This window comes from Colletotrichum karsti, assembly GCF_011947395.1.
Source record: "Colletotrichum karsti strain CkLH20 chromosome Unknown Scaffold2, whole genome shotgun sequence".
Classification (NCBI taxonomy): Eukaryota; Fungi; Ascomycota; class Sordariomycetes; order Glomerellales; family Glomerellaceae; genus Colletotrichum; species Colletotrichum karsti.
This window is the reverse complement of record NW_024065902.1, coordinates 1,984,613-2,010,947: the sequence shown is the minus strand read 5'-3', so window position 1 is coordinate 2,010,947 and position 26,335 is coordinate 1,984,613. Positions and strand designations below refer to the sequence as shown.

Genomic DNA, 26,335 nt, shown 5'->3' with positions numbered 1-26,335 from the left:
AGACGGAAGATAAATGATGTGGCACACCTCAAGCCATGTTGCCCGTCATGCACACACCCACCCACCTTGTTCAGTACGCGCTACCCCTTTCAAAAAGCCTAAATGAAACCACCAACCCGATGTCGCGACTGCCGTTATTATCCCCATCTCCGTCCCGGTAAATTCCTCGCCGGTTTTTTTTTTTTTTTTTTTTTTTTTTTGGTTTTCTTTACGATGTGTTTTCCCAGCGTAGATCAGGATAGGTGGGATTTATTCTGGGACCACTCGCACATGTCCCGCCGCCGCCTCTAGTCTCTCAACACGCCACGACGCATCTATCACCGGAGGGAAAAACCGGGTCAGCAACAGAATGATACCCAGGTTGCGAAAGTGATATGTGATGAGGTGAGACCGTTTCTCAAATGTACTATCTGACACTCGGTATTATATGCCTCGGACGTTATGCTATTCGTATGCCACAAACAAAAGCGACACGCCTTCGTGGGAAGAGCGATCGTTGGGGTATAGATACAATGCAGCACATAAAAAAATGAAGAAATGCGGTTACAAGGCCTGTCACGCCAAATTATCGTCCCGACTCCTGGGAAATGTCCCGAATGATAACGCGCAGAAAGTGGTATTTCGAAGTCAAGTCCTCCCGTCATCAGCGTCGCCGACGTGTCTCATTCCGACAGGATAGTCGGCTAAATTCGATACCGGCGAGGTATCGCGGTACTGTTCCTTGTTTGTGCGCACTTACGCTGTGGCTCCAGAATTCAGTTGGAGGCAGTTGTTCAGCAAGTTGGCTCCTTCGTGAAGCAACTCCCACCGTGTCGTCTCGAATGAATCCTTCAGCACAAGCAAAAGCGCCGTATTGGTGTTGATGCCCTTCATAGATTTGAGCTCTTCTGGCGAGGAAACGCCGCCGTACTTCATCAGATAGTCCCTCATCTGTAGCACCTGTTCCTGCTTCGTAGTCGGCGAGGGAACTCCGGGACATGGTCCTTCGAGAGCGAATCCGTAGCACCAGACGACCAGCACGGCGAAGTATAACACCCAAGGCCTGTTCAAGAGGACATCGTCTCGAGCCGTATAAGGCTCGTCGTAATTGAAAACATTCGACTGCGGTGAGCCTCCGCCGTCAGGCATGAGAACCGAAGCAAGGAACTTTAGAGCGTAGTAGGTCGCATCTCGAGCCTTCGCAGATGGCGCCCACAGATCTCTCATCCTTCTTTGGGCGCTATTGAGATCCTGCTGCCCGATGGCCCTTCCCAACAGCCGCTTTGCCCTGGCAAAAATCTGGCAATCGACAATGTCGACATGCATTGCCATGTGAGCAAGGTGATGCAGTACCGTGCGGCTTTCGAAAACGACGTTGGCCTCGTTCTTTTTCCCAGAACCGTACCGGTATGGATCTGCAGAGCCCTCGTTTCTCGTCAGTGACTTGTCGAAATCTTCCTTCCAAGCATCGAACGCCCGGGTAAGCGTGCCTCTCCATTTATCCCGTCCGCCTAGCGCTTGAGAGACACCGCCGCCAAGCACATTGACCTGAAGGTCTCTCTGATTCATATGCCAGCTCACGCTGAGCAGCCCAGCCATCAGGACCATGCGGCCGAACGGGTTGGTCTGCACCCCTTGGCCGCTAAGAGTCCTCTTGAGACCCTCGAGGAAGGATATTGGCTTGATACCGTTGGACATGATGTTGGATTCGATCCGCCCGACTTCTGCACCGCTGTTTGCTTTCCAAAGGGCGTCGTCACAGGGCAACGGAAGTCTCATCTCATGTGTCACCATGACGGTGGAATGGCCAAACATGGTTGCGTGGATCGAGTCTATAACGAAGGCCGCGAAAGCAGCTCGCCTCGTCGACTCGTTGGTGATCCAATGGTTCCACCACTCGTCGGCAGTGTGTGCTACACCAGACGCCGAAGACTGCCTCGAGCTGTTCTTGTCGTCTCTAGGGTTTGGCGGCGAGTCCAGGGCCGACTTGCCAATGAGTGACCTCCCACGGCGCATGAGAGTGATTGTTGTCGCGTGATGAATGTGAGCTCGCTCGTGCAATTCTCTAGTCGAATACATCTTTTCATACAGCTCAAGCAGCAGGAGCGTCTGGAACACCCACAGTTTTGCAGGTGGCCGGAAGTTGGGGTCCATGAAGATCTCCCATCGAAGGTGCCACGCCAGGAAATTGGACAATTGTGCACCGGCCTTGGTGACCTTCTGTCCGTGCGTCTTGTCAAGACAAGCTGCACCGATCGTCATCATTGCGAGGAGCAGAAGGTTGGGTGTTCGGTCAGGAGAGAATGTTGGTTTGTGAAGGATGGGGATCTGGTCACTGAAGTGAACCCAGTACGACCCAATGTAGGCCTGCATCATCCGCTTGCTGAGCATATGGTCGCCATCGGTCCGATCGCCTTCCAGAATGCTGTCGCGCTGCCGCAGCGCGGGGGCCTGGTCGTTCTCGTGAAACCTCTGGTTGATGAAGTCGTATATCTCCTGACTCTTCTCTTCGGAGATGGTGGCTTCCGGGAGATTTTGATCGAGCAAGTTGTTGACCGCCATGACCTGATGGGAGCCAGACGGGAAGTAGCCCATGGGCACTCCATCTGTGCCCACGTATGGAACGCTGTATGAGTTTTGATATTCTCCGTAGCTGACGTTGATTAGCGAAGCCCGGAAGAGACATCGGATGGACTTACTTGTTTGCGTACTGAGGGGGCACGATCTGCCCCATAGGAGATCCCTCTCCTTGTTGTGTGTTGAACAGGTAGGCAACGAAGTCTTCCGGGATTGTGACATACGGGGACTTGCTCAAGATGCTGTCTGTCCCGAAGACGGGAATCGTCCCCGGCATCGACATCTGATCAAGCAACATCATCTCGCCTGATTGCTGGAGATGCCCTTGTTCTGAGTACTCGGCCGAAGTGGTCGGTGCGTACGGCTGGCCTCCTTCGCGGGGTACGTTACCCGCGCCATTGGAGAAGTCGGAAGGTGGTAGGTTGAAAGGCGGAAAGTTTTGCTGAGTAGTGTAGGTTGCGGACTGCGGGGTGCCATGCTGCTGACTGTGGTATCCATGTTGGTTGGAAACTGGAGACATGTATGGCCCGTTCGTCTGTACAGTTGGACGTTGTCCGTTGTTTGGAGACTGATGCGGAGGCCGATGCGCCTGGATGTTTCCGTAACCAGCCTCATGGTGCAGGTAGCCGTCCATGCTCTGCGGCGCGCCCATAGAATACCCGGCGGGAGGTGTATGCGTTGCCTGTGCAAATGGGCTTCCGGTGGCATCCTTGGGAGACTGGTATTGAATTTGGCTCTGTCGCACATGAGCGAAGCCGGTGCTCGGCCGGCTGATCTCTGGGGATGCGGACCCCGGTAGCGGGTAAGGAGGTCGGTCAGTTGTGGGCGAGATGTGGCTCATCATGGAGTCCTTGCGGTTCAACGTCGAGCCCTTGGCCGTATGGCGGTCCCTGTGGCGATTGCACAGATCAAGTCGAACAAACGTGCGACTGCAGTCGGGAAAGTCGCAGGCATAGATCTGCTTGGGCGTGTGATTCAACTGATGTCGGTATCTAGAATCATGTTAGTCGGGGCTGCCAAGTTTGCGCTTCGAGACGTACAAATGCTCTGCTCTCGAATAACTTTTCCCGCACCCTTCTTGAGGACACTCGAATTTCTTGTCCAGGCCCTTGCGACTCCTCCGCCTCTTCCGCGCGGGACCACCGTCGGAATTGGATGAGCCGGCCTTGCCATCTTCACCGTCAGCCCCGTCGTCATCTAGCAAGTCGGCGTCCTTGTCCTCGGAGTCTTCCCGCGGCCTTCCTTTCCCTGGCTCGTGTTCCTGCTTGATGAATCGGTGCGGACTGGTCCGTGGGTCGTGCCCTGGCGCCATCTTGGTGGAAGTTCGTGGCGAGAGCGGAATCGAGCTGTTGAAGTCGGCGTGATGCGCATGCAGCACAGAAGTCATGTTTCCAAGCGAGTCGGTTCGGGGTAGGAGGTCGGTGATGCCGAAGTAGTATGCGACGCGGGGTCTGTTGCTATTAGGCGCGCCGAAAATTGAACGAAGCCGATGGTGAGAGTGGCGTCCGGCAGCGAGTGCAACTTGGCCCCCCAAAAATGAGTTGAAAGAGCGATATGAGGCCACGGCCGGGTGGCGCGGCGAGTATGTAACAGTGACCGAGGGTCGAATCAGTCCACCAGGCTTTCGTGACCCTCGTTTTTTTCGTGATGTACAACAGGGTGCGCAGAATCGCACTGGTGGTCGTTGGTTCGGGCCTCTCCAAAGCCAATTGGAGAGGGGTTCTCAAAACATGACTATTGGGAAAGGGAGATCTCTCGCCGGTAGAGTTAACGGCGGAAAGCAACGCGAGGGGTTGGAGGAGGCGAAGCGTAAAGGAACAAGGCCACCAGCTGAAAAGGCAGTCGGCGCAGGAAAGGTGAGATGCCCTCTTCTATGAATACAGTCTGTGAGGCGAGGTCAGGCAAGGTAAGCTGGTGGTGCTGATTGCTGGTGCCGGGGGTGGGTTAGCAAGTGGATGATGGTGGAGTTCGTGGTATTAATGATGGAGCTGCCGCCTGTTGCGGTAAAATGGAGGAGCGAAAGCTGCGTGACAGAGGGGAAGGGGGTGGGCAAAAAATAACAAAAAATAACAAAAAATAAAAAAAGATTAAAAAAAAAAGAGAGAGACGGCAAGGTTGGAGGTTGCGGATGGAGTGGACCATTGATCAAGGGCCAAGGGCCCATGGACCAAGCGTAAGGTAGCGTTCGGGGGTGTAGCAAGGACGGACGACTTGAACCATGCCGCGCCTGTCTGCCATCCATCCGCCATCCGTCATCCGCCGTTCAGAGTCCAGCCAAGACACCTAGCATGTAAGGTAGGTAGGTATTCGTAGAGATACTGAAGTAAGAAGGTATCGAATCTCAAGAACAGGGCAGGGCAGAGCAGAGCTGGGCAGGGCAAGGTCTCCTGCGCTCAGAAAGATGTGCGCTGCGGCACTTGGAGCGCAAGGCGAACGAACCCTGATAATGCACCCCAACCGAGTTTGGTTCCGTACGTACAACGGGCAAGGTAGCCTTGTGCACTATTGCGAGCACACAGATGACGAGACGACTAGCTCGATGCCAGGAAGAGAGCTGTTGGAGATGAGGGAATCTCCAGCTAACGCCGGGTCGGAAATGGAGGGCGCGGAGAGGTTTTTCCTGGGGGAGGCGCTGCCGCCGTTCAATTCGCACGCGCCGTGTCCGGGGCAGTCCAGTCTAGCCTCTAGGATGGAAGCAAGACAGGGACCGTCGGGCGGATGTGTCGCGGTAGACCAGACGAGGACTTGTCTACCTATGTGTGTATGTGTGTGTGTATGTATCGGTACGAGTTCTCGTCGGTGATTGCCGTTTCAAAGCCTGTGTTTGTGGTGCATATCAGGTATCTTCAGCTACTGGATACATTCAGACCGGCGTACGGATACGCAGTAATCCCCTGGAGCGAAGCGAACCGAAGCGAACCGTTGATGTCCGCCAGTACTAGTGGCATCCCATCCACGTCCCCAGCTTCCCAACCTTGGGTCGAAAACCAGAGGAAGGCACCCGCATCTCTGGAGGAAGGGCTCGTCGGGATGCGCCGTTGCTGTGGTCGGCAGCCGGCGCTCCGAACGAGTGCTGTACCTGTACCGCAGCAGTGAGATAACAGGCGAGTTCTGGGTTTGTGCCGTCCCGTCCAGCTGAGGCGTCGCCTTCCGGGAAACCATATCAGATTCGAACGGTGATCTGGTTCTGGCCAACATCCCGTACTGATCCATGAGGTAGGTCGGGTGGATGTGCTGCAAAGTGCATGGGCCGGACGGGATCGTGATTGGGACAACGCGAGGAAGGAGACGACGAGGACGGGGTAAGGTAGGCGTAGGCAATGGAAGGTACATCACCTACCGTGTGGAAGGGAGAGACGCGACATGTGAGAGACGAGACTGCCATACCTGAAGAATGATGTTGCCAAGTCGATCGATGCAAGGGCCGGCCAGATATGCCACGGATAGACACCAGCAGAACGCGCAAACGCAGGGCAGGGCAGGAATGAATCTATCTGTGCTTCTCGAAGCTTGGGGTTTGCGGCGCGGCCAAAGGTTGATGTCGATGTTGTCTGTAACAAGTGCGTCGGTAATTATGTAGGACATGTTCGGGATCTCATTCGTGTCGTGATGCTGTTGCCGGTAGAGTCTGACGGTCAACAATGACCTATCCGTACCTGTTGAGCTACCTACCTAGGTAGGTAGGTACCTTAAGCACAAGTCGGGTCCAGGTTCTGGGGAAGTGGGCGGTGGATACCTACCTACCTACATAGGTAGTGGGAGAGTGGGAGAGTGGGGGCTCGCTGAGTCTTGTTAAAGTAAGGTAGGGGGTACCTAGGTACCTAGGTAAGGTATAGATAGGGTGGCTCCCCCCGCAAGGAAACAGCCAGGTTATTCAATATAGTCTATTAACTAATACTACTACTAAAACTAATATTTTATACTTACTTATTAACTACTTTTTAACCCCTTTTTAACTACTATTTTATTTAGTACCTATCTAAGATCTATTTAGTATTAATTATCCCTATTAATCCCCCTAAATTATCTTCTTCTTCTTCTTTTTAAGCTATATATTACTAAAGCTAGTTTATAGCTATTATTAGTAATACCCTATATAAGTCCTCTAATAGGCTAATAGCCTAAAGAGCTATAAAGAGGATATAGTTATTAGGAGTTATTTAACTAAAGTAGAGGTAGTAATATATATAATATAATATTTAGTAATACCTCTAGATATATTATTAATTTAGCTATAATATCTAGATCTATATAAAGGTATTAACTATATTTATAATTACTTTATCTATATTACTTAATAGTAATATATAGTATAAAGAGTAGTAGATTGTTACGGCCAGCTAACTGACAGTGGGTTTGTGTTAGCAGTAAGTTAGGGATTGAGAACTGTAAACAGTAATCAGTCGTTTTGTAGGTCTGGTCGAGTAATCGTAGGTCTTCAAAGGTCTTGGTGATCAGTCAAGGCCTCAACAAGAGTCGTAGAGTAATCGTCACTTAGGTATAGCTGAAAGTATCGTGAGTGATAATCACAAGTTGATTGCTGGAGAGCTATGGAAGTTTGTCCTCGAGCGGACTCGAGTCCATCCTATATACAGGTCCTGGGTAGTCCTATTGCTGGGTGCCGTACATGCCCTGTACGGCTCCCGTATCCTTGGCATACGGCTTCCGTCTTTCTGGAATACGGATGCCGTATCTTGGTCATACGGATCTAATCTCTTATCTTATCGTCACGTGACCTGTACCATAGTTCTTCCGTTCCTGAGGGATCCTTGCGTGTTCCCGTGATCCTGCATACAAGTGTGTTGTCATAACCGCCCAGTATCCTAGTGGGGCGTCCTTCGTTGGTTATGCCTAACGGGTCGTAACATAGATCTACTAAATATAATATATAATTAATATAATAATTACTTAGAGAGTATATATATCTATAAAGTTAAATATAACTTTATTATTATATCCTACTATATAGTTTATAAAGTAATAAAAGTAATTTATAGCTATAATATAAAGAATAAATAGTATTTATATAGTTATTTAAGTTATTTAGGTATTATTAAAGTACTATTTAAAGAAAATAATTTAAAATAAAAAAGAAAAGAAATAGAAACTATTCTCCTCTTATATATTATACTCTATTTATAGGAGAAATATCTAAAACTATAATAATTAAAGCTATTTATAATAAAAAGTATATATATTTATTAGATTTTAATAATTTTTTTTTATATTAAACTAAAGTAAATCTTCTTATATAAGTATTAAGTATAGTACTAAGTTTATTTATCTTATAGTTTACCTACCTTTTATTACTAAGCCCTATAAGGGTTTACCTCACTATAAGTACCTCAGTAAGGTACAGATAGGCTGAGATTGATCCCTAAGGTACCTACCTACCTACCTATGGACAGCTCGACCGGTCTGAGTCTAGGTCCAAGGTACTGTCGTATCGGGCATGTAGTACGTGCCTTGTGTGCCACCTTCCAAAATGTGAGTACTGAGGTGCGGCGTGATGCTGCAATGCGAGACGAGACGCGGTGCGATGCCCTAAGGTACCCTGTCCTTAGCAGCACCAACAGAGCTGAAGATGATACGAGTGCGATGAAAACTCACCCATCATCAGAAGGCGCGGTAAGGTGCCTGTGCCTTAACAGGTAAGGTAGACTAAGATACACATGAGTTCTTTAACGAGTGCCTCCCAGAATACCTCATGTTTTACATACGGTACTGTAAGGTACCTTGCGTACCTAACATGGGAAATGCGGTTCGAACGTTGTTAGGGCCGTGATGCGACGGGGGTGCACTCGAAGAGGGGCGGACAGAGTCCCAGGACTTTGTATTTACCTGACCAGACGCACTGTCGGCGAGCCAACTGCTGTGAAGGTACTTGAGCTTGAGTACCTTTAGCACCAGGGCATGGAATGTGAGACGACATTCCAGTATGAGCTGTAATCAGATCATCAGTCGACGACATCCATCTGGTCCTTCTCGATCCGTGAGCCTTTGCCGTTAACTTGGGTCATTAGCGTCTCGTTGCTCTCATCTGATCCGAGAACCACCTCCTACGCAGTAAATCCTTCATTACGCCGAGTTAGAATTTCCCTGTCCCTGTCAGTGCCACCGGAAGCCTGCTTATATCCAACTCTCATATGCAAGCCATCGCTTCACTGAAAAGTTGGCAGAGGGTGTGAGCGGCACACATGATACATGGGCATCCAGCCCGCTTGGATTCGGTGAAAACCCGGCAAAAACTTGACAAGTGACGAGCCTGCGTCTATGCCATTCGCAAAATGAGGGCTAGTCTCGGTGACTTCTCGTGGCCGGTCAGGAGCACGCCGTTGATCCCGGTGGAATTGATGAAGTCGCATCTGAGCAAAGCTGTACGGATACAATAGCCAGCCGAGGGCGTCGCCGACCGAGCGCCCCCCTGTCACATCGCCCACAATCCGTTTCGACCGCAACGACTTCCCGGCAAGACATAATGCGGCTCATTCCGAGTTTGCTCTTCCGATTGTTTGGATCCTTTTCTGTCGTTCTACGGAACCAGAGAATCGATAGTCTTTCGGACTGAACGAGGGATCGGTTTCGGCAGGCAACCAGAGACCAAGGTCCCTTGACCAGGGGTCCTCCCCAAGACCCGCAAAGGGATTTCGATTCCTTCTTTCCATGTCGCCCTACGACAGGCATGCCCATGCTCTCAGTGACCGGCGTGGATACTCAGTGTGACAAGACGTGGGGATGGGCACGGTCTGGAGCTTGGACTTCACCCATCCGGGGCGCAATTCCCCCGACTTGCGGATGAGGTAGCGCGGATCGGCCGCCGGTGTCACCTGGAGCTCTGGGGGTATTGCGTCGAACCTTCGCTAACTCAAAAGCCTTGCCCACAGACGGTACAGCTTATTTCAACACACATGATCGTCGTTACTAGCGGTTCAGGCCGCGAATCTCTCGGGAACATTTGCCGTTGCATGCCGTGTCGTCGTCGTTTACTATTGTCCTTGTCCTTGTTGTTATTAGTGTCAGGGTGCTTCCAAGAGTCTTGATATGAGAGAGAGAGAGACGAGGAGAAAACGAATTTTGAAAGGGGGCCGCAGCGGTAGAACCATTAAGCATCCATACTGCAAAGTAGGTACGTCTGTGCAAGTATTGACCATCGTTACCGCTTGGGATCACTTGACCATCTCCCTCTGTCGGTTCCCGTCGCTCGCACCGATGGCCCCGTTGACCTGCCCGGCTATCGCGTCTAATCAGTTGTAGGAACATAGGACTATAACTAGAACGACTCAGGATTCGTCGTTCAAAGCCATGTCGTGCCACTGACCAGCTGAAACGCAGACAGCTTCTTTACCATCAACTGTCATGTTGTCGCCAGTTGATTGCCAACACCCCACACATGAGGCTGAATTGCACAGCGCGTATCAGGCACGAAGACCATGTTTCCGGGACTCGCATGGGCACACCGTCAGGCGTGGGATTACCCTGTGCCGACAGACGGATGTGTTGGAGGGCGATTCGCACTTTCGTTGATGACCACGGACGCGATCATCTTCTTGGTCAATTCCATCTCGTAATGGGTTCCTGATGTGGCATGGTAGCACACGACTCTCGCTAGCCGCAAAAGGCCTCTATCCTGCTGTTCGATATCGACGAAACCGTGCACTTCGCCGTGAGAGCCTTCTATGTTGATGACACTTGTGTCGCGCAGAGAAGAGTACCCCACTAATTGCGTGGGCGTCTTGACAGCTTCCTGTGGACTTTTCATGATGGTGAAGTTCGGAAATGGGAAATTCCAGACAGGTACATTTCCAATATCCTACCTCTTGTTCAGTACTTGATGACGGGAAGAGTCATGACTATCGTACGTCAAGGTACTTCCAAGCTCTCAAGCGGATGTTGAGACCTACGGCCAGCGAGAGAGACGCGGACGTGCTTCGACGTGATCAAGTATTCCGCGTACTGGAATGAAGCGGGATCATAGGCGTCGTCTGGGAAGCTGCAGGGGTCTTTCGGATCCTTGACTGATCGCCGGTTGGCATTTCATGAGCGAATTGTATCCGTAAGGTAGCGTAAAGCGGAAACCCCACCAAATGAGAGCCTCGATCAGGGACATGGGAAGTTCGAAAGTGTCCTAAGATGGGCGTCAAATGATATCCCTTGCTCTGTTCGCTCGACGGGGCGAGAATGGCTTCTCCTGAGGATGCCGTAACAGGAGAAACTTCGGACATATCACTCCTCGGTCTTGCGACGTCCGGATCTCTGCATCTCAGTCCTGCTTGTAACTGAGCTTGAGAATCGCTTGTAGGACACGGAAATGGCTGCAGGCCCGCATTAGCCTTGGTCGATTGGACGGTAGTGCTCCCGGCGCCAGGTAATGTGAACATTTAGGGTGCCTGGTTGAACACAACATGCTGTACTGGCGCCGACGGCTCGGCGAGGTTCCTCGACACCGGCACCTGACCAAGTGGTTATTGAGCGATTCGTTCTCAATCACTCGGCTGGCAAAAGCAATGCGCCGCACAACCTGTCATTTTGGCAGCCAGCCCTCATCTCGGAGGCCGTTGAGGGGAAGCATGCCGATCAATAAACAATCCGGCGACGTTTTTGTCTTCCAGTAAGATCCCAGCCCAAGCTTGGCGGTGCTTATAACACCCGGCATACTGATGTCGACGAATGTGGCCAAAAGGTCGATTTTGCATGAGAATTGCCTCAAAAGACATCGAGAGTCTCAAAGTGGCTTCGGAGAGAAGGTTGGAGGGTTTTAGTCCGGCGTCTGGACGTGGAATGTCCCCCAAGAGTTGAGGAATCAATTGCGCGCGAGTTGGTGACCCGGACCGCTGGGCCAGCCACTCTCGCGTGCGAGAGAAGAAAGTCCACGCATTCCTGCGAAAGTTTCTGTGCAACAATGTTTCGAAATCTGGCTGTTGACGCCAATTTCCAGCATGCTGAAATGCCCTTTGTGTAGGGAACGGGGAGTCGGTGGCAATGCATAAGCCCCGACGTGGCTTGCGTCTGATACGGCCGGCGTATTCTCATGCAAGCTCTAGGCCACTCTGAACCTGTTCTTGAGTGCGGGGAACTTTGGGTCGACATTTCCAAGGATGCTAGTTGCTAGTGAATGGGTCGAAAGGTGTCAGTCTTCGGGCTCCTGCATTTGATTTCCATTCGACTTCGGCAGACCAGTCTGGTTTCTAGAGATGAGGTGAAATCAAGTCGTTTGATGGGTATCCCGCGTGGGGAAGTCGTCTGCTGCAAGCCCATTCGCATGGGGTAAGCCGGAAACCGCTTCAGCCTGTGTGGCAGTCCCTCGAGATTGGATGAAATCTTTCCATGGGTAGTTGGGTTTGGAGAAATGGAGAAGTTGTGATAGCTCGCGGTTCGGTTCGGACTTCTTTGTCTCCATCATGCTGCGCGACAATGATGAGAACTCCCGTCATTGCGCTTGTATTTTTGTTAGTGCCCGTCATCGGCACCATCTTGTCCATAATCCCGACCTTTGTCCCACGCAGGAAAACGCTGTGGACGCGAAGGCATCGGTCGTTGACTGATGAGGGCTGTTGCGTTCTCCGGATGGACGGTATGGTTGTTCCCCAATCTCTACACCTCAGGGGTTCGGAGCAACGCGGGGTTCTTCCCCGTGAGCACCGTGGTCCGCAACAAGATGTTTGGGAGAGGGTAAAAAAAGAAGAGAAAAAAAAAGATTCCATTCCTGAGAATCTGCGGGATGAACGGGGAAGGAGCCAACTGCCACCCTAGGTAGGTGCCTAGGAAGAGACCCGACGGTTGAGGTGACGTATGGCGGGTCGGCACTTTCCCAACCTGGAAAGCAGTTGGAGCTGAAAAAGATTCGAGGGTCCATCTCGCCGTGAGGGTTGAGACTGGAGAGCTAACTCAGGTACTTAAGGTGCCATGGTGCTCTCAGGGGAAGTTAAATACCTACCTAAGCCTTAGGTCAGCAAAAGTCACCAATCTGTCGCTCTCCTGGGAATGGATTTCTCCATCAGGAGCCTCCACGTCCCGGCTGTAGGTAGGCACCTAAGGTAGGTGCCTACCTATGGTGCATGGGTTTGGCTTGTCGCACCAACGCAGGCAACTTATGGATGGGTCCCGTCATATTGGAAGCCGGGCAGGCGCAGAGCAGCTTGCCGGGTGGCCAGTCCCCGAATGCCGCCAGCGCCCCCGGGCCCGCAGCTAAGGAACCTACCTAGGTACCTAGGTTCTCTGTCGAGGTAGGCAGGCAAGCAGGGCCCTGAGCAACCGGTCCAGCAACCAACAGAGAATGACGTGAAAATCTCCAATTTCCCTACCCCCCCGACTCTCCTCCCGTTTCTCTCACACAGTCTGTCCTCTCAATCTTTGCTTCGAATACGATGTGATACCGTCCCACGCCCAATCCATATTCCGACGACCTCTAGCGAACCACCAGACGGCCTCGGCGATCCCCCAAACAAAGTCATCGTCGGTCTTCGTTCGTCATGCCACCCAAGTCCTCCAAGGCTGGTCAGGACGACTCCAAGGCCGAGAGTACAACCACAAAGGAAAAGCACTCGTCTGGTTCCGGAAGTCACCATACGAATGGCAAAATGCGACGTGTAGCCAGTTCCACTGGCTCTAACCTGCGCGAGGTCACAAACGCCAACGCGGTGGCAGACGCTGCGCCTACGAAGTCGGAACCTCAGAACCCAGGGGTAAGAGACTACTCTACCTATTCATTGCGAGGCAACGTGGCTAATGCGTTTCTCTCCTCAGATTCAGTGGAACACCTTCGATCGAGAGACCTTACATGCTTATCGTCGTGAGCACCACCTCAACACCCCAACTTCCTTCTCCTGCTCCTACCGTCAGCTGGTCCTCTCACGCCCCGGCGGTATTGGACTACACTCTCCGACCATGGCTCGAAAGAAAGTCGACCGAAGGCAAAGCAAGGAACAGCTGGCCATGGCTGTGCGGAAGCACTTCAATGGTGTCGGAGTCCAAGAAAACGACGTTATTGTCGACTTCATCCACAAAGTCAGGAGTCACTCCATTACCAAAGCCGACCGGAATAGGAGGCCAAACTCGACACCTCACGACGCCTGACGACCTTACATGACATACAGGATTTTATTTTTGGGGGCACATGCGTTGACATGAGCTGGTTGGCATGCGGATCTGCTCTCAGATCGCAGCCCGGGCAGGCTGTGGGCGACTTCGGACTGCATAATGATACCTCATCCTCGGCGGGATACGTACGACAAAAGACGACGGAAGCAAGACCTCTCGACGTAGGCTTTTCACATAGTTACGATACTACATAATGATATCATTGGAGTTTTGGGTTTGATTGTTCGCTGCGATACCTACCTACCTTGGCTTACTTTGACTGCATTTTACGGTGCCGGCTCCGACTCGCGGCATAGATTTAAGCAGAATGAGCCGCGCGAGCGCAGACGGTGCAACGCGCATGTACCCGCGAATTTCCACCCCACGCGGTGGGGCAGCTCGCGAACCACTTAAAAGTCGTCGCAAACTGCTGACGTTCCATGTCACTTCTGTCCTGCCTGCAGCAGCCGACCCCTCCGCTCTCCGGCCGCTCTTTCTGCCCGTGCTGAGGCCCGGAGCGGTAAGTGCCTCAGGCAATTAACGGTAGTCGGCTTAGCATCGGGCCAAAAAAGAATTGATATCATCGGCATCCAGAAAGAATTTGCGGGAATGTTCCACTGTGCGTTGATGCTTTTCTGCATCCCTCAGCCAATTTAACCCCCTAATCTCAACCATACTCTTCCCTCAGATGCCTTGTCGCGATTCAAAATGAATGCAAGCATTCTTACCAAGGCGGCGGCCCCGGGCCGTCTGCTCTCTCGTCGTATTCCTCGACAATCCAAGCTCAAGGAAGCTGTTGGCAAGCGCGCGAACATCCACACCGGTCCGTTCACAGTCCGAACTACGAAGTGTCAATCTCCCCGGGTGACATGCCAAGCTCATTCAACCAAGCGTGTAAGTATAAATATTATACGGAAACAACTGTACAGATTGCTCATCAATCACTTGACAGGCATTTCACGCAACATCCACCGCCCTTGCACCTAGCGATCCGTACAAGACGCTGGGCGTCGACAAGACCGCCTCCGCAGGCGACATTAAGAAGGCCTACTATGGCCTTGCAAAGAAGTACCATCCCGACACGAACAAGGATCCCTCCGCCAAGGAGAAGTTTGGCGACATCCAAAGCGCATACGAGATTTTGTCCGACCCCAAGAAGAAACAACAGTTTGACCAGTTCGGCGCTGCTGGCTTCGACCCCAGCGGCGGTGCGGGCGGTGATCCATTCGGCGGTGCCGGCAACCCGTTCGGCGGCGGTTTCGGCGGGCAAGGTGGCTTCGGAGGCGGTTTCAACTTTGATGACATCTTCTCCGCCTTCACCGGGGGCCAGGGCTCGCCCTTCGGCCGTCGCGGCGCCCGCAACCCGTTCCAGCAGGAGATTCTCGTCGGCGACAACATCGAAGTGCAGTCGAGCATTTCTTTCATGGAGGCTGCTAAGGGAACGAGCAAGACGATCACCGTGACACCCCTGACGGAGTGCGGCACATGTACGGGCAGTGGCCTGAAGCAGGGCACCAAGAGGTCGCAGTGCGGCTCCTGCAACGGTACGGGCACGAGGGTGCACTTCATGAACGGTGGCTTCCAGATGGCGTCGACATGCGGAACTTGCGGCGGCACGGGAACGACAATTCCTCGCGGTTCCGAGTGTAGGTCCTGCGCCGGCAACGGGGTAGTCCGGGAACGCAAGACCATCACCGTGGACATCCCCGCAGGCATCGAAGACGGCATGAGATTGCGCGTCGACGGCGCCGGCGACGCCCCGGTCACTGGCAAGAACGCGGAACCCAATATTCGCACGCAGAAGGGTGACCTGTATGTCTTCGTCCGCGTAGCGTCGGATCCCAAGTTCAGACGCGCGGGCTCCGACATCCTCTACACGGCCACAATCCCCATCACGACGGCCATGCTCGGCGGTGAGGTCACGGTGCCGACGCTCGACGGAGAGGTCAATGTCAAGGTGGCCACGGGCACCAACACAGGCGACAAGCTGACGCTCTCGGGCATGGGAATGAAGAAGCTCAACGGACGGAGGGGCGGCTCGGGAGACCTCAAAGTTGAATTCCGTGTCAACATGCCCAAATATCTCAGCGCGAACCAACGGACTCTGGTGGAGATGCTGGCGAACGAGATGGGTGACAAGACAGCCAAGAGGATCATGAACGTCACTCCCCAGGGGTGAGACCAGACGGACCCCTGAGGCGTAGCGACGTAGGCTTTTACTAACTTTCCGGCCTAGATCCCAACCAGCTTCGCCGGACGACTCTGAAAACCACAAGAATGAGGGATTCCTCAAATCCATGTGGCACACACTGACAAACCATCCCGCCCACCAGAAGGGCTCCGAGACTGACGCCAGCAAGTCTTCTGACGCCAAGAGCGACGAGAAGAAGGACGAGTCCAAGTAGGCCTCGGGCTTCGGCTCAACTTGAGGGGCGAGCGGGGGTTTGTATCATATCGGCCTCCGGGGGCGTGCGGCTTGCCTGCAGACATACGATAATCATAGACGGCGGAGGATGACTGCATGGAAGGTGTTCAAAAGGGTTGTTTTATATGATGCTTCAATCTTGTCCTTTTTTTAACGTCCTAGGCGTCGACAGAACGGGGTTCTCTAGAGAAAAGAAGCCCTTGCTTGTTTGGTTCAAAGAAAGCCAGACGATGCTTGTGTACTATTGGGAAGTGTACAATGTAGGTAGTATAGAGTCAAGGGGGGGAAGCGGAGGGAAGCCAGCTCCTGCGGAGGCCACTCACCTCAGACATTTGATAAAGACAGAATCGCCCAATCAATATCATGAAAGACGAGTTCATAACCAAAAGTTATCCGCACTTAGCTGCGAGGGGGGCTAAGGCGCCTTATTGTAATTGGGGTCGCGGTAGAGATCTGAGCGGTGAGCCGCCATGCGGCTACGAAAACGCGCGTTTGGCCCCTAGGATCCATCCGTCTGCGATTGTCATGTACCCCAGCGATGATGCGCAGAATGCTGGGTCTCCAGGTCGCAGAAACGGCCGCCCACGAAGATCGGATTGTCTTACAATGACAATAGGATCACCGGGTCCATCAGAGCATTGTTGTACTACAGTGTCTGAGTCTTTGTTTGAGTGAAAGAAAGAGGTACGGTGATGAATCAGCGAGGCTTGCCGAGGAAGAATAGTTGCCGGAGTACATCGACATCCCCGGGCCACACAACGGCGAGAATTCCACAGTTCTTGACCCTGCAGAGCGGGCCGTTCGGGTCAATACCTTGTTGCCCTTCCATGCCTTGGGCAGAGAGGGGTTCGGGATGAGGTTCTGGCCTCCCTTGTCACAGTCTGATGCTGCGGTGGGGTCGCGAAGCGCCAGCCAATAAAGGGTAGAAGACGAGGGGTAGCTCCTCGCATGGTCCGTCACCTGCATGACAGCGAGGGCCAATCTCGTTGCTTAGACATGGGCCGTCCGTTGAAGGCGATGGAGATGCTGGCGTTGTTACCGTTGTTGCTAGTGGTTGAGGGTGAGACTACTCGATATTATGTGTTCATGTTGCGCGGCAATCAATCTGGGAAGCTTATGATGAAGCCTTCTGGATGAGCAAACAGGCACGCAAGAGAGAAGCTATTGGAGATGTAGGTAGTGATTTGCATGTGTGCTTCCTGCAGCAGAGGTACATGATGTAAGCAGCAATGATACCGTGACGAGGAAGCGGTGCGGTCTGGCGGCCGAGTACGCAAGAGGATACGGGTGACGGAGGGGCATGCGAATTTCACGAGATGGGACGGCTCAAGCTGACTGGGTCGAACCGAACCGTCCAGACCTGCTGATAATTACCTGATACCCGATACCTGTGACTACCTTGCGAAGCTAAGCAAAGGTGGAGCGAGTGAGGAGGTCATGCAGAGATGGAGGAACGTCGCATCGGGTTGTCTCACTTGCTTCAGCGAAAGTCGATGGATAGGTTGTCCGGCCATGTCGACTGCTATTGTACTGACGTTGGGTGATGGATCTGGAGACAAACGGCTGAGGGGAGGTATGTGGTAATGCAGCTGTGTTGCTGAGTACATGCCGTCTTACTTATTTGCTGATAAAACAGGTAAGCCGATGGATTTGTTTTGATAACGGCAAAAGATTAACAGCGCGTAAGGTATGAGCCTCGCATGGTACCTAAGGTAGCATAGCTGCCCGACCACGAGTCTGGCCCGATGTTGAGAACCTTAGCTGCTACATTGCTTCCGGAACGTGATGGAAGATGCAGGAAGATCATCGGTCCACTGCAGGTCGGTCAATATTTGAAGGTCGTTGGAACGACTTTAGGGGCACTCGATACAATGGAGCACTGAGTCGGGGATCAAAAGACGAGGAGAAGGTTGATATCACGCCCACGGCAGTTAGTTGTGTTTGCTGAAGGAATATCCTCTTTGTTGCACCTGATCTGCCTACCTACCTACGGTACCGTAGGTAGGTACCGTAGGTAGCTATCTTTATCGAGTCAAGTGCCCGGGAGGTCCAGCTCCATCCAGCTTTGACAGACAACATCACCCAGCACCCCCGCTCAAAAGCCAGGCACATCCCCGGCCTCTGGTGGACAATAATCACTGCCTGGCGGCTACGTAAAACAGCCTAACGTATCCGTACCTTACTTACCTCTTTACAGCCCACGTTGCCCGCCAACGTCAACACCACGCCGACGGGAAGACCTCGATACCTTCCCCCAGCAACTCGGTCGGTACCTTGGGCGTTACAAGACCGAGAGACACCGCTCCTCCTCAACCCTCTTCACCTCCTCGTTTATTACTTGGCACCATCGGCATCTTTCCGGCGCTTCGTCCGCCAAACATATATCGCCAATTTCTGGTGCCGCCACCACGGCTGGAGACGACAAGAGTCACAGAAGAGCACGGGCAAGTCGAGACACCCTGCTCTGACGACGACAAGTAACCCGCCGACAGCTAAGGGCCTGCCCCTCATTAGGCCTCTATCAACTGCTTTATCCTCGCCTCATCAGGTCTCCCAGCATTATGACCTCACAGCAACACGAATTCGGGACACTTCTTCAGAAACAGTAGCCAAACCCTCACCAATTCGCAGTCGACTCCTCCATCGTGCCACCCATCTGCGGCACCATACCAGCATCCAAAACTACAACAAGGCCGGTCGCAGGACAGCAACCCGCCGCCGACGACGACGACGCCGCCACCGCACCTACGGTGTCTTCATCGCTGAGAACGAGAACTACCACTGTATAGTGCACCCTTGGGTTTTCCATCAGCACCGCCGACCGGCCTAGTCCAGTCTGCAGCAGCGGAAGCCACACCCACCTCTGTCAGATACGTACGTGCTGTACCTTACAGAGTACGTACTGCTTGTGACGGATCCTAGAGTGCACCGACGACTCCATCCCTCAATCGCCGCTTCCCGCCCCCACCCCGCACTACCTTACCTTACGCACACAACAGCACAAGACAGCAACCACCGACCGTCTTGACCCGGCGAGCTGCATTCGTCCACCTAGCTACAAGTTCCCGACGAAGGCCCCTTCCAACGAGGCCCCGTATGCCACCCAATCACCACAACATCTAAACAAGGCTGTCCGTCTGGAGAATATACCCTTCGAGCGAAGCACTGTCTCCAATCCACCGCCTGGGCCGGAAGCTCGCTCTCGTCTTTCAGAATGACGCAGTCGCCCATGATATCCTCGCCCCTCAAGGCCACGAACGAGATCGACTGGGTCACCCCGCTGAAGGATTACATCAGGAACACCTATGGCGATGATCCCGAGCGCTACGCCGAGGAGTGCGCCACCCTCAACCGTCTGCGACAGGACGTGAGGGGCGCCGGCAAGGACAGCACGTCAGGCCGCGACATGCTCTACAGATATTACGGCCAGCTCGAGTTGCTGGATTTGCGCTTCCCTGTCGATGAACAACACATCAAGATCTCATTCACATGGTAGCTACCAACCACTCAGCCCACGCGCTGTATTCGGACGAACTGACAACCGCCCCTCGTAGGTTCGATGCCTTCACGCACAAGTCGACAGCGCAATACTCCCTTGCCTTCGAGAAAGCTTCCATAATATTTAATATCTCCGCTGTCCTGTCATGCCACGCCGCACACCAGACGAGATCCGAAGAGTCGGGCCTGAAGGCCGCATATCACTCGTTCCAAGCTTCCGCTGGCATGTTTACCTACATCAACGAGAACTTCCTTCACGCACCATCCTCCGACCTCAGCCGCGAGACCGTCAAGACCCTTATCGCCATTATGCTGGCTCAGGCACAGGAGGTGTTTCTGGAGAAGCAGGTGGCGGACAAGAAGAAGGTGGCTTTGCTGGCTAAGCTTGCCAGCCAGGCGGCATACCTCTATGCGCAGGCAGTTGAAGGTGTCCAGGATAACTTCAACAGGGCCATATTTGAGAAGGTCTGGCTTCTCATGGTCCAGGTAAGATCTGTTCGCCCTGCCACCCTACCTTCCGACCTGGGCGCGCATTCAGTACGGGATCGAACTGACAATTGCAGGTCAAATCCAACCTCATGAACTCCATGTCGCAATACTACCAGGCGCTTGCCGATGACGAAGCTGGTCAACATGGCACAGCTGTTGCGAGGCTCCAACTTGCGGAAACGCAGGGAAAGGAGGCAAACCGTATCGCTACGAACTTTCCCAACTCGGTCCCCCCCAGTTCCAACCTCGGCGCGGAAACGGGTGGCTTGCTAGTCGAATTCTCAAAAAGACACTTGTCGACTGTGCAAGAGAAGCTCAAGGAATTGAGCAAGGACAATGATTTCATCTACCACCAGAATGTGCCAGCAGAGGCCAGTCTGCCGCCCGTTCCCAAGCTCCCAGCATCGAAACCGATTCCCGTAAGCGAGCTTTATGCCGGTCAAGACATCCAGCGAATCACCGGGCCCGATCTTTTCTCCAAGATCGTGCCCCTCGCTGTCACGGAATCGGCCAGCCTTTACGATGAAGAAAAGGCCAAGCTGATCAGGGCTGAGTCGGAGAGGGTCGAGATTGCCAACGGCGAGATGGCCGCCAGCTTGGATTATCTGAGATTACCTGGCGCACTTCAGGTGCTCAAGGGAGGGTTTGATCAAGAAATCCTGCCGGACGACGAATTCAGGACATGGTGCGAAGACGTTGCTGGACATGAAGATCCGACATCCATCTTTGAGACTCTCCGGACTGAAAAGGAGTACATCGTAAACACACTGGATAAGAACACGAAACAGTTGGACATGGAGGAGAGCGTGTGTGAGAAGATGCGATCGAAATACGAAAACGAGTGGACACAACAGCCGAGCTCGAGATTAACCACTACTCTGCGAAGCGATATCAGGAACTATCGAGAAGCGTTGGAAGAAGCAGCACGGAGCGACAACCAATTGGCAGCTAAGCTGAGACAAAACGAGGCCGACTTCGAGGAAATGAGAGCGGCTGCAGCACATGGAAACATTGACGCCCTATTCCAGCGTGCAGTAAGCAAGGTACGCGGGAAGATGAGCAATGCCGCGAGCCCTGCAGGCAACGAGAACCTCCTGGATATGGACTTTGACGAAGGAGGCCCGAGTGTCGTTGATCAGATCTACAAAGTGGAAGAGATCATGAAGAAGCTGAATCTGATCAAGAGGGAGCGCAATCAGGTGTTGAAGGACCTCAAGGAAAAGGCAAGTCTTACGCTGAGCGTAGTATGGAGCGAGATCTAACAAAACCAGGTTCACAACGACGACATATCGGAGATTCTCATTTTGAACAAAAAGTCGATTTCGAACTACGAATCCCAGCTTTTCCAGTCGGAATTGGAGAAGTTCCGGCCTTACCAGAACCGACTGCTTCAGGCCAACCACAAGCAGTCAGCGCTGATGAAGGAGCTTACGACTAGTTTCAACGCGCTGTTGCAAGACAAGCGCGTAAGATCAGAGCAGAGCAAGTACGAAACAGTACAGCGACAAAGGACTGCAGTTATGAATAAGTACAAGCGGGCGTATCAGGAATTTCTCGACCTGGAAGCTGGTCTGCAAGGCGCCAAGACGTGGTACTCCGAGATGAGGGAGACTGTGCAGAGTCTCGAGAAAAATGTAGAGACGTTTGTCAACAACAGGCGTTCTGAGGGCGCTCAATTGCTCAACAGCATCGAGCAAGAGCGGTCCACGCGCAAGGACTCTCATGCAGAACTGGAACGTGAACGTCTCCGGGGATTGATGGAACGTATGTCTATGGAACCGTCAGCAACCTCCCCCAACCCTACTTCGAATCGTCCCACGCCGTCGCCCCTGAATTTCACCAACTCCTCGACGCCGCGGTATCCTCAAACCAACTTTCAGGGGCAGTACCAAGTACCACAATCCCCTCCGGCCAACCAGCCGCAGCCGTACCCCGGTTTTGCCGCTCCTTCGACCACACAGTCGTACACGCCTCAACCAGCCAATACCTACGGACAGCCAGCGTATAACCCAAGCCAGTATGGACGCACGCCAGGTCCGACATCGCCGCCGCCTCATCAATCCACCTTTGGACCGACTGTCCTCCGCGGCCCTGTCTCTCCGCCTCCCACGCAAACGTCGTTCAATCAGGGTCAACCTTACGGCGGATTCCCAGGTCAGCAGCAGCAAATGCCTGCTGGTTTCGTACCACCGCCTCCCCCTCCCGGACCGCCGCCATTGGGTCCTCAGCAAACATTCTACGGCCAGCAGGACTACCAGCAACAAAACCAGCACAGCGCGTACCCGCCAAGCGCGCACCCACGTTCAGCTCAGCCGCAGCAAAACAACGATCCGTGGGCTGGGTTGAATAATTGGAAATGAGCCATTTCATCATTTGACGGGTTGATGCGACGGTGTGACGATTTCGGAGAACGTTTGAGCGGTACGGATGTGGAATGAGTTGTGCATGGACCTGGAGTCTTTGGAGTTGTTTACTTTATGCCCTTGAGGTACATGGACGTAAGATGGGGATGATGGGTGGCTCTACAGCCACAGAAGATCGTGACGAGCGGCTGACGGTTGAAGAAGGATGGATATGAGGACAGGGTGGCAATGACACGTGCGGAGGCAAACCGAGACTTTGGCAAGTCTCACATCCTGAATAGACAAATGACCATGATTTGGTTTTCGCACATTGAAGTATTCCTGAGACCGCCGACTGTCCTGCCCTAGAAGAATAGCGGTGTCAACGATAGTGTAGAAGTGTCAGCCTTTGTGATGATTATAGCCGTGTGGCCGTAAGCCTCGACATTATTGTGCCCAAGCAAAGCGCATTGCGTCTGCTAGATGCCACGTGCTCGTGACGTCCGATCACACCACGAAGAAACATACGTTGAAAGGAGTAGCTTGAAATATATATTTTTCTCACTGTTATCGCGCACCCAAAGTATCTAAAACGATTCAACGCGAGAACCCGTCTGCGTATCCAAACGACGGCCGTTACGGACTGATCCATCCCCTCCCAGGCTCGTCTGATGCATGCTTGTTGTCTGTATATGTATATATATATATATATGTAATGCTCGAAACCTACGACAGGGCCGACTTTCCGAGGGGAAATAAGAGATGCAATGCCTCGTCGTCGTCGTCGTCGGTGGGACGGAGCCCCCTCTCGATCTTCACTGCTCCCCTGGCTGAGCATGATAGCAGCCGACAATCTGCACCGAATGCTTGCTTCCTCGCTATGCTGTGTTCCTCTTTCTTACCCGTCTTGATCATGTCTCAAATTAACATTTTACTCGTTCTCTGCTGCGATGCAAATCTCGGAGGACGCCGGATAATCAAATCTTTCAAATTCGAGGGGAAAACAAAACATAGTGCTCATGCTTCGCCCCAAGCCTTCGCCGCCTCGGCGGCTTCTGTCGTGGCCTTTGTGTCCTGGACGGGTTCTTCTTCGTCGTCTTCGGATTGTGCTTGTTCTTTTTGCTCATCTTTGGTGGTGGTGGTGGAAGTAGCAACAGTCGTGGCTTGAGGGGTTCTCTCGTCCTTGTCTTTCTTAGGCTCAGTGGCGTCCATCTGGACGCTTCCCTCCCCGCCGTTTACCTTTGTATCGATACTCGCCTTCGCTACCGGGGTCTCGACGGCAGCGGGAGTCGGTCCGTTCTTGGACTGCGGTCGGCGTTCCCTCTCAGGACTGCCAGGTGCAGATTCCACCGTCCCCGCCGAAAACAACGACTCCGTGTACGAGTCCTGCGTCAGGGGACGGAAATCGTGGTTGCTGGTGCTGTTCCTCTCCTGAACCTTCTTATCGTTCGTCTCCGTCCCGAACGACGAGGTAGAGGCTCTCGGGTCCTTCTCGCCGCCATTCTTACTAGCGTCCGTCTTGGATTTGCCCCATCCCCTACCCCAACCGCCGTATCCTCCTCCGCTATTATTGCTGCTCGTGCTGTCCCTGTTGCTGCCAGCACCGCCGCCGCCGCCGCCGCCGCCCCAGCCCGCTTTGCGCTTTTCGCCTGCCCAGGTTACCCAAGAGCTAACATACGCCCCGGCTTTGGACTGACCAGCTCCTTGCGGTTTGGTGGCCTCCGCAGATGTTCCCACAGTGGGCGAAGCAGCCACACTGCCGGCCTTCTCGGCCTGCGCCGCGGCCTCACGCTGTTCCTCGGCCCGCTTCTCGCGGAACGCCTCCATGTCCGCGTAGAACTTGTTGAACATGGTTGACGCCTTCTCCTTTCCAGCAGCGAAATTCCGTCCCAGCACTTCCTTTCCCACGGCCAAGCGCTCGTCGATGTGCATATCTTGCACCTGCTGCGCGATGCGCCTCTGCACGTCGTCGATCGTCAAGCCGCCCGCGCAGGGGTGCCGCGGCTCGATGATGTCGAACAAGTGAGAGTCGGTATTGGCGTTCCAGATGCGATGGTTCTCGGTCCGGATCCAGTAATCAATGAAGTCGTTGCCGAAGTCGAGTGAGGGATCGCCTTCAATATGCGGAAGCAAGGCGCGCGGGTTGTTTGGGTTCGCTAACAGATGGGCGCGGTACTTGACTGAAGAGAGGAGGGCAAGGATGTACTCTTGGAATTGTAAGCGGATAAACTCCTCGCTGCCGACGTAACCCATGGTCTTGGGGCGTCCCGGGTTGGCCTCGTCCCACGTTTCGTTGACTTCATTCGTGAGGTAGTCAATCCATCGGCGGTCTGCGGCCGAGAGGGCGAGGGCGTTGCGGAGGGAAGTGGACGTGACATTAACTGTATGTTCGTCAAGGTTGATGAGAATATCGCTATAACGGTCTTTTTGCTGGAGTAGGAGGGAGTTTGTGCTGCCGACAATGTATGACTTTGTCCCGAAATCGGCGAGAATGTCGAGCTGTTGGAGGGGAGTGTAGGGGCCGAACAAACTGCCCTGGTGATTATTAGCCCGGTCTCGAGAGGGTAAGAGGCGTATGTATAGCGCACCTTGCCAAAGATTTGAAGTGGCAGGCCCATGTAAGTGAGCAGAGAGTTACGATCACTCGTGCGGCAGCTCGTCGGTCTTGTCAAATTCTTCTCGTAGTTGTTCAGCTCCGGGTCGGCGCAGTCGATCAGATTACGAATAAGACCGGGTATCAGAGTAATTAGAGAAAACTGCATCATGCATAAGCGTTCACACCGGGAACCGAAAAAGAGCATCTAAAGCTGTCAGTATATGTGCCTGCGCCGTATCCATGCTACTCACCTTTGGCTGCAACAAACAGCACTTGAATAAAACCAAAGTCTGCCACCTGAACTCGCGCACCAGCTCCCTCAAATTCATGCCGAGATATTGGTCGCGACTCTCCTCTTCGGTCAGCAAACCGCGCTCCTTTTCCTCGGCAAGGCTCTCCTGGAAACGGCGCAGTATCTCGGTGTCAGTGAACTCGCGTTGTGCGAACCAGGCTTGAGTAACGACGCTGAGGCGCTCGCGCATCATGCCAAAGTGCTGCGGGGTGTCGGCGATCACGACGACGGCCTTCTGAACCGTCGAGCGGGTCACGTCGGCGGGGCGGTTGAGGAGTTGCGAGGCGTCGAGCTGTCGCGTGCACGAGATGCCAAAGAGGGAGGTTGCGGGTTCCGAAGCGGTCGCAGGACGGAGGAGAGTAAAGTAGGAGAAGTCCTCGCTCGATCTGCTAGCTGTGAGCTTCTGCTCGGTATCGCACTGAGGTCTGTAAAAGATTCCCCCAGAACATGGAGTTTACTCACAAATGCGCGCCATCACTCAAAGCCATGAACGGTAGCAATCCCCAGTCGTAGTCGGCGGCCGGATCGCTTCCCTCGGGCACACCAAACCACATCTCTACCTCAGGTCCGCGGGCATGGTGGAAGTCAACGACCGTGACGAGTGGTATGAAGCCTGGCTTCGCCGGGGTCGACGGCACAGTCAGCGGCGTGGCTACGCCGGACGTAGGCGTCGCGACCTCGGGAGTATCCATGTTGTGTGCCTCCTCTTGTTTTCCCGTCTTCCTGTCGATGTCTGCCCTGTCCACGACGCAGTCTACGTCGGATCAACAATCTCGGCGAGAGTGGCCGAGAAGGGCTCTGATTCAATGGCACCAGAGCTCTCAGTGTGTGTTTTCTGCTCTCCTTGGCGCGACTCGGCCCACTACTATGGCTTTGCCATACACGGAGTATGCCACCTCGGTTCCTTTTTTGCAGTTCGCTTCGGGTCGGGCCCCCCTTTCGACAAGTCCGCCGCACGTTTCGTCGCAAATTCGGGTTCGACGTTTTCTTCGGGATTGCGCCGCTGTCAGCCTTGCCGTGCGTGAACGCTGTTCGTCCCTCTCCAAGATAGCTTAAGGAAC

At 53.4% G+C, this 26,335-nt stretch overlaps 5 protein-coding genes across 5 annotated transcripts; 3 read left to right on the top strand and 2 right to left on the bottom strand.

Moving 5' to 3' along the window:
- Positions 1-735: 735 nt before the first annotated feature.
- Positions 736-3,868, bottom strand: CkaCkLH20_01095 (uncharacterized protein; the record flags this gene model as incomplete). Its single annotated transcript, XM_038883815.1, has 3 exons — positions 736-2,632; positions 2,679-3,548; positions 3,597-3,868. The coding sequence occupies 3 exons, from the start codon at positions 3,866-3,868 to the stop codon at positions 736-738; spliced, it is 3,039 nt and encodes a 1,012-aa protein (XP_038751410.1).
- Positions 3,869-13,025: 9,157 nt separating this feature from the next.
- CkaCkLH20_01094 (uncharacterized protein) lies at positions 13,026-13,629 on the top strand (the record flags this gene model as incomplete). Its single annotated transcript, XM_038883814.1, has 2 exons — positions 13,026-13,238; positions 13,300-13,629. 2 exons carry the CDS (start codon positions 13,026-13,028, stop codon positions 13,627-13,629), a joined length of 543 nt encoding a protein of 180 aa, XP_038751409.1.
- Positions 13,630-14,340: 711 nt separating this feature from the next.
- On the top strand, positions 14,341-16,037 carry CkaCkLH20_01093 (mitochondrial chaperone; the record flags this gene model as incomplete). The annotated part of the gene is made up of 3 exons (XM_038883813.1): positions 14,341-14,526; positions 14,585-15,807; positions 15,869-16,037. 3 exons carry the CDS (start codon positions 14,341-14,343, stop codon positions 16,035-16,037), a joined length of 1,578 nt encoding a protein of 525 aa, XP_038751408.1.
- A 3,249-nt stretch (positions 16,038-19,286) lies between these two features.
- On the top strand, positions 19,287-22,404 carry CkaCkLH20_01092 (uncharacterized protein; the record flags this gene model as incomplete). Its single annotated transcript, XM_038883812.1, has 4 exons — positions 19,287-19,549; positions 19,612-20,041; positions 20,119-21,285; positions 21,340-22,404. The coding sequence occupies 4 exons, from the start codon at positions 19,287-19,289 to the stop codon at positions 22,402-22,404; spliced, it is 2,925 nt and encodes a 974-aa protein (XP_038751407.1).
- Positions 22,405-23,403: 999 nt separating this feature from the next.
- Positions 23,404-25,966, bottom strand: CkaCkLH20_01091 (transporter Avl9; the record flags this gene model as incomplete). Its single annotated transcript, XM_038883811.1, has 4 exons — positions 23,404-24,921; positions 24,975-25,187; positions 25,234-25,660; positions 25,737-25,966. The coding sequence occupies 4 exons, from the start codon at positions 25,964-25,966 to the stop codon at positions 23,404-23,406; spliced, it is 2,388 nt and encodes a 795-aa protein (XP_038751406.1).
- Positions 25,967-26,335: the final 369 nt, after the last annotated feature.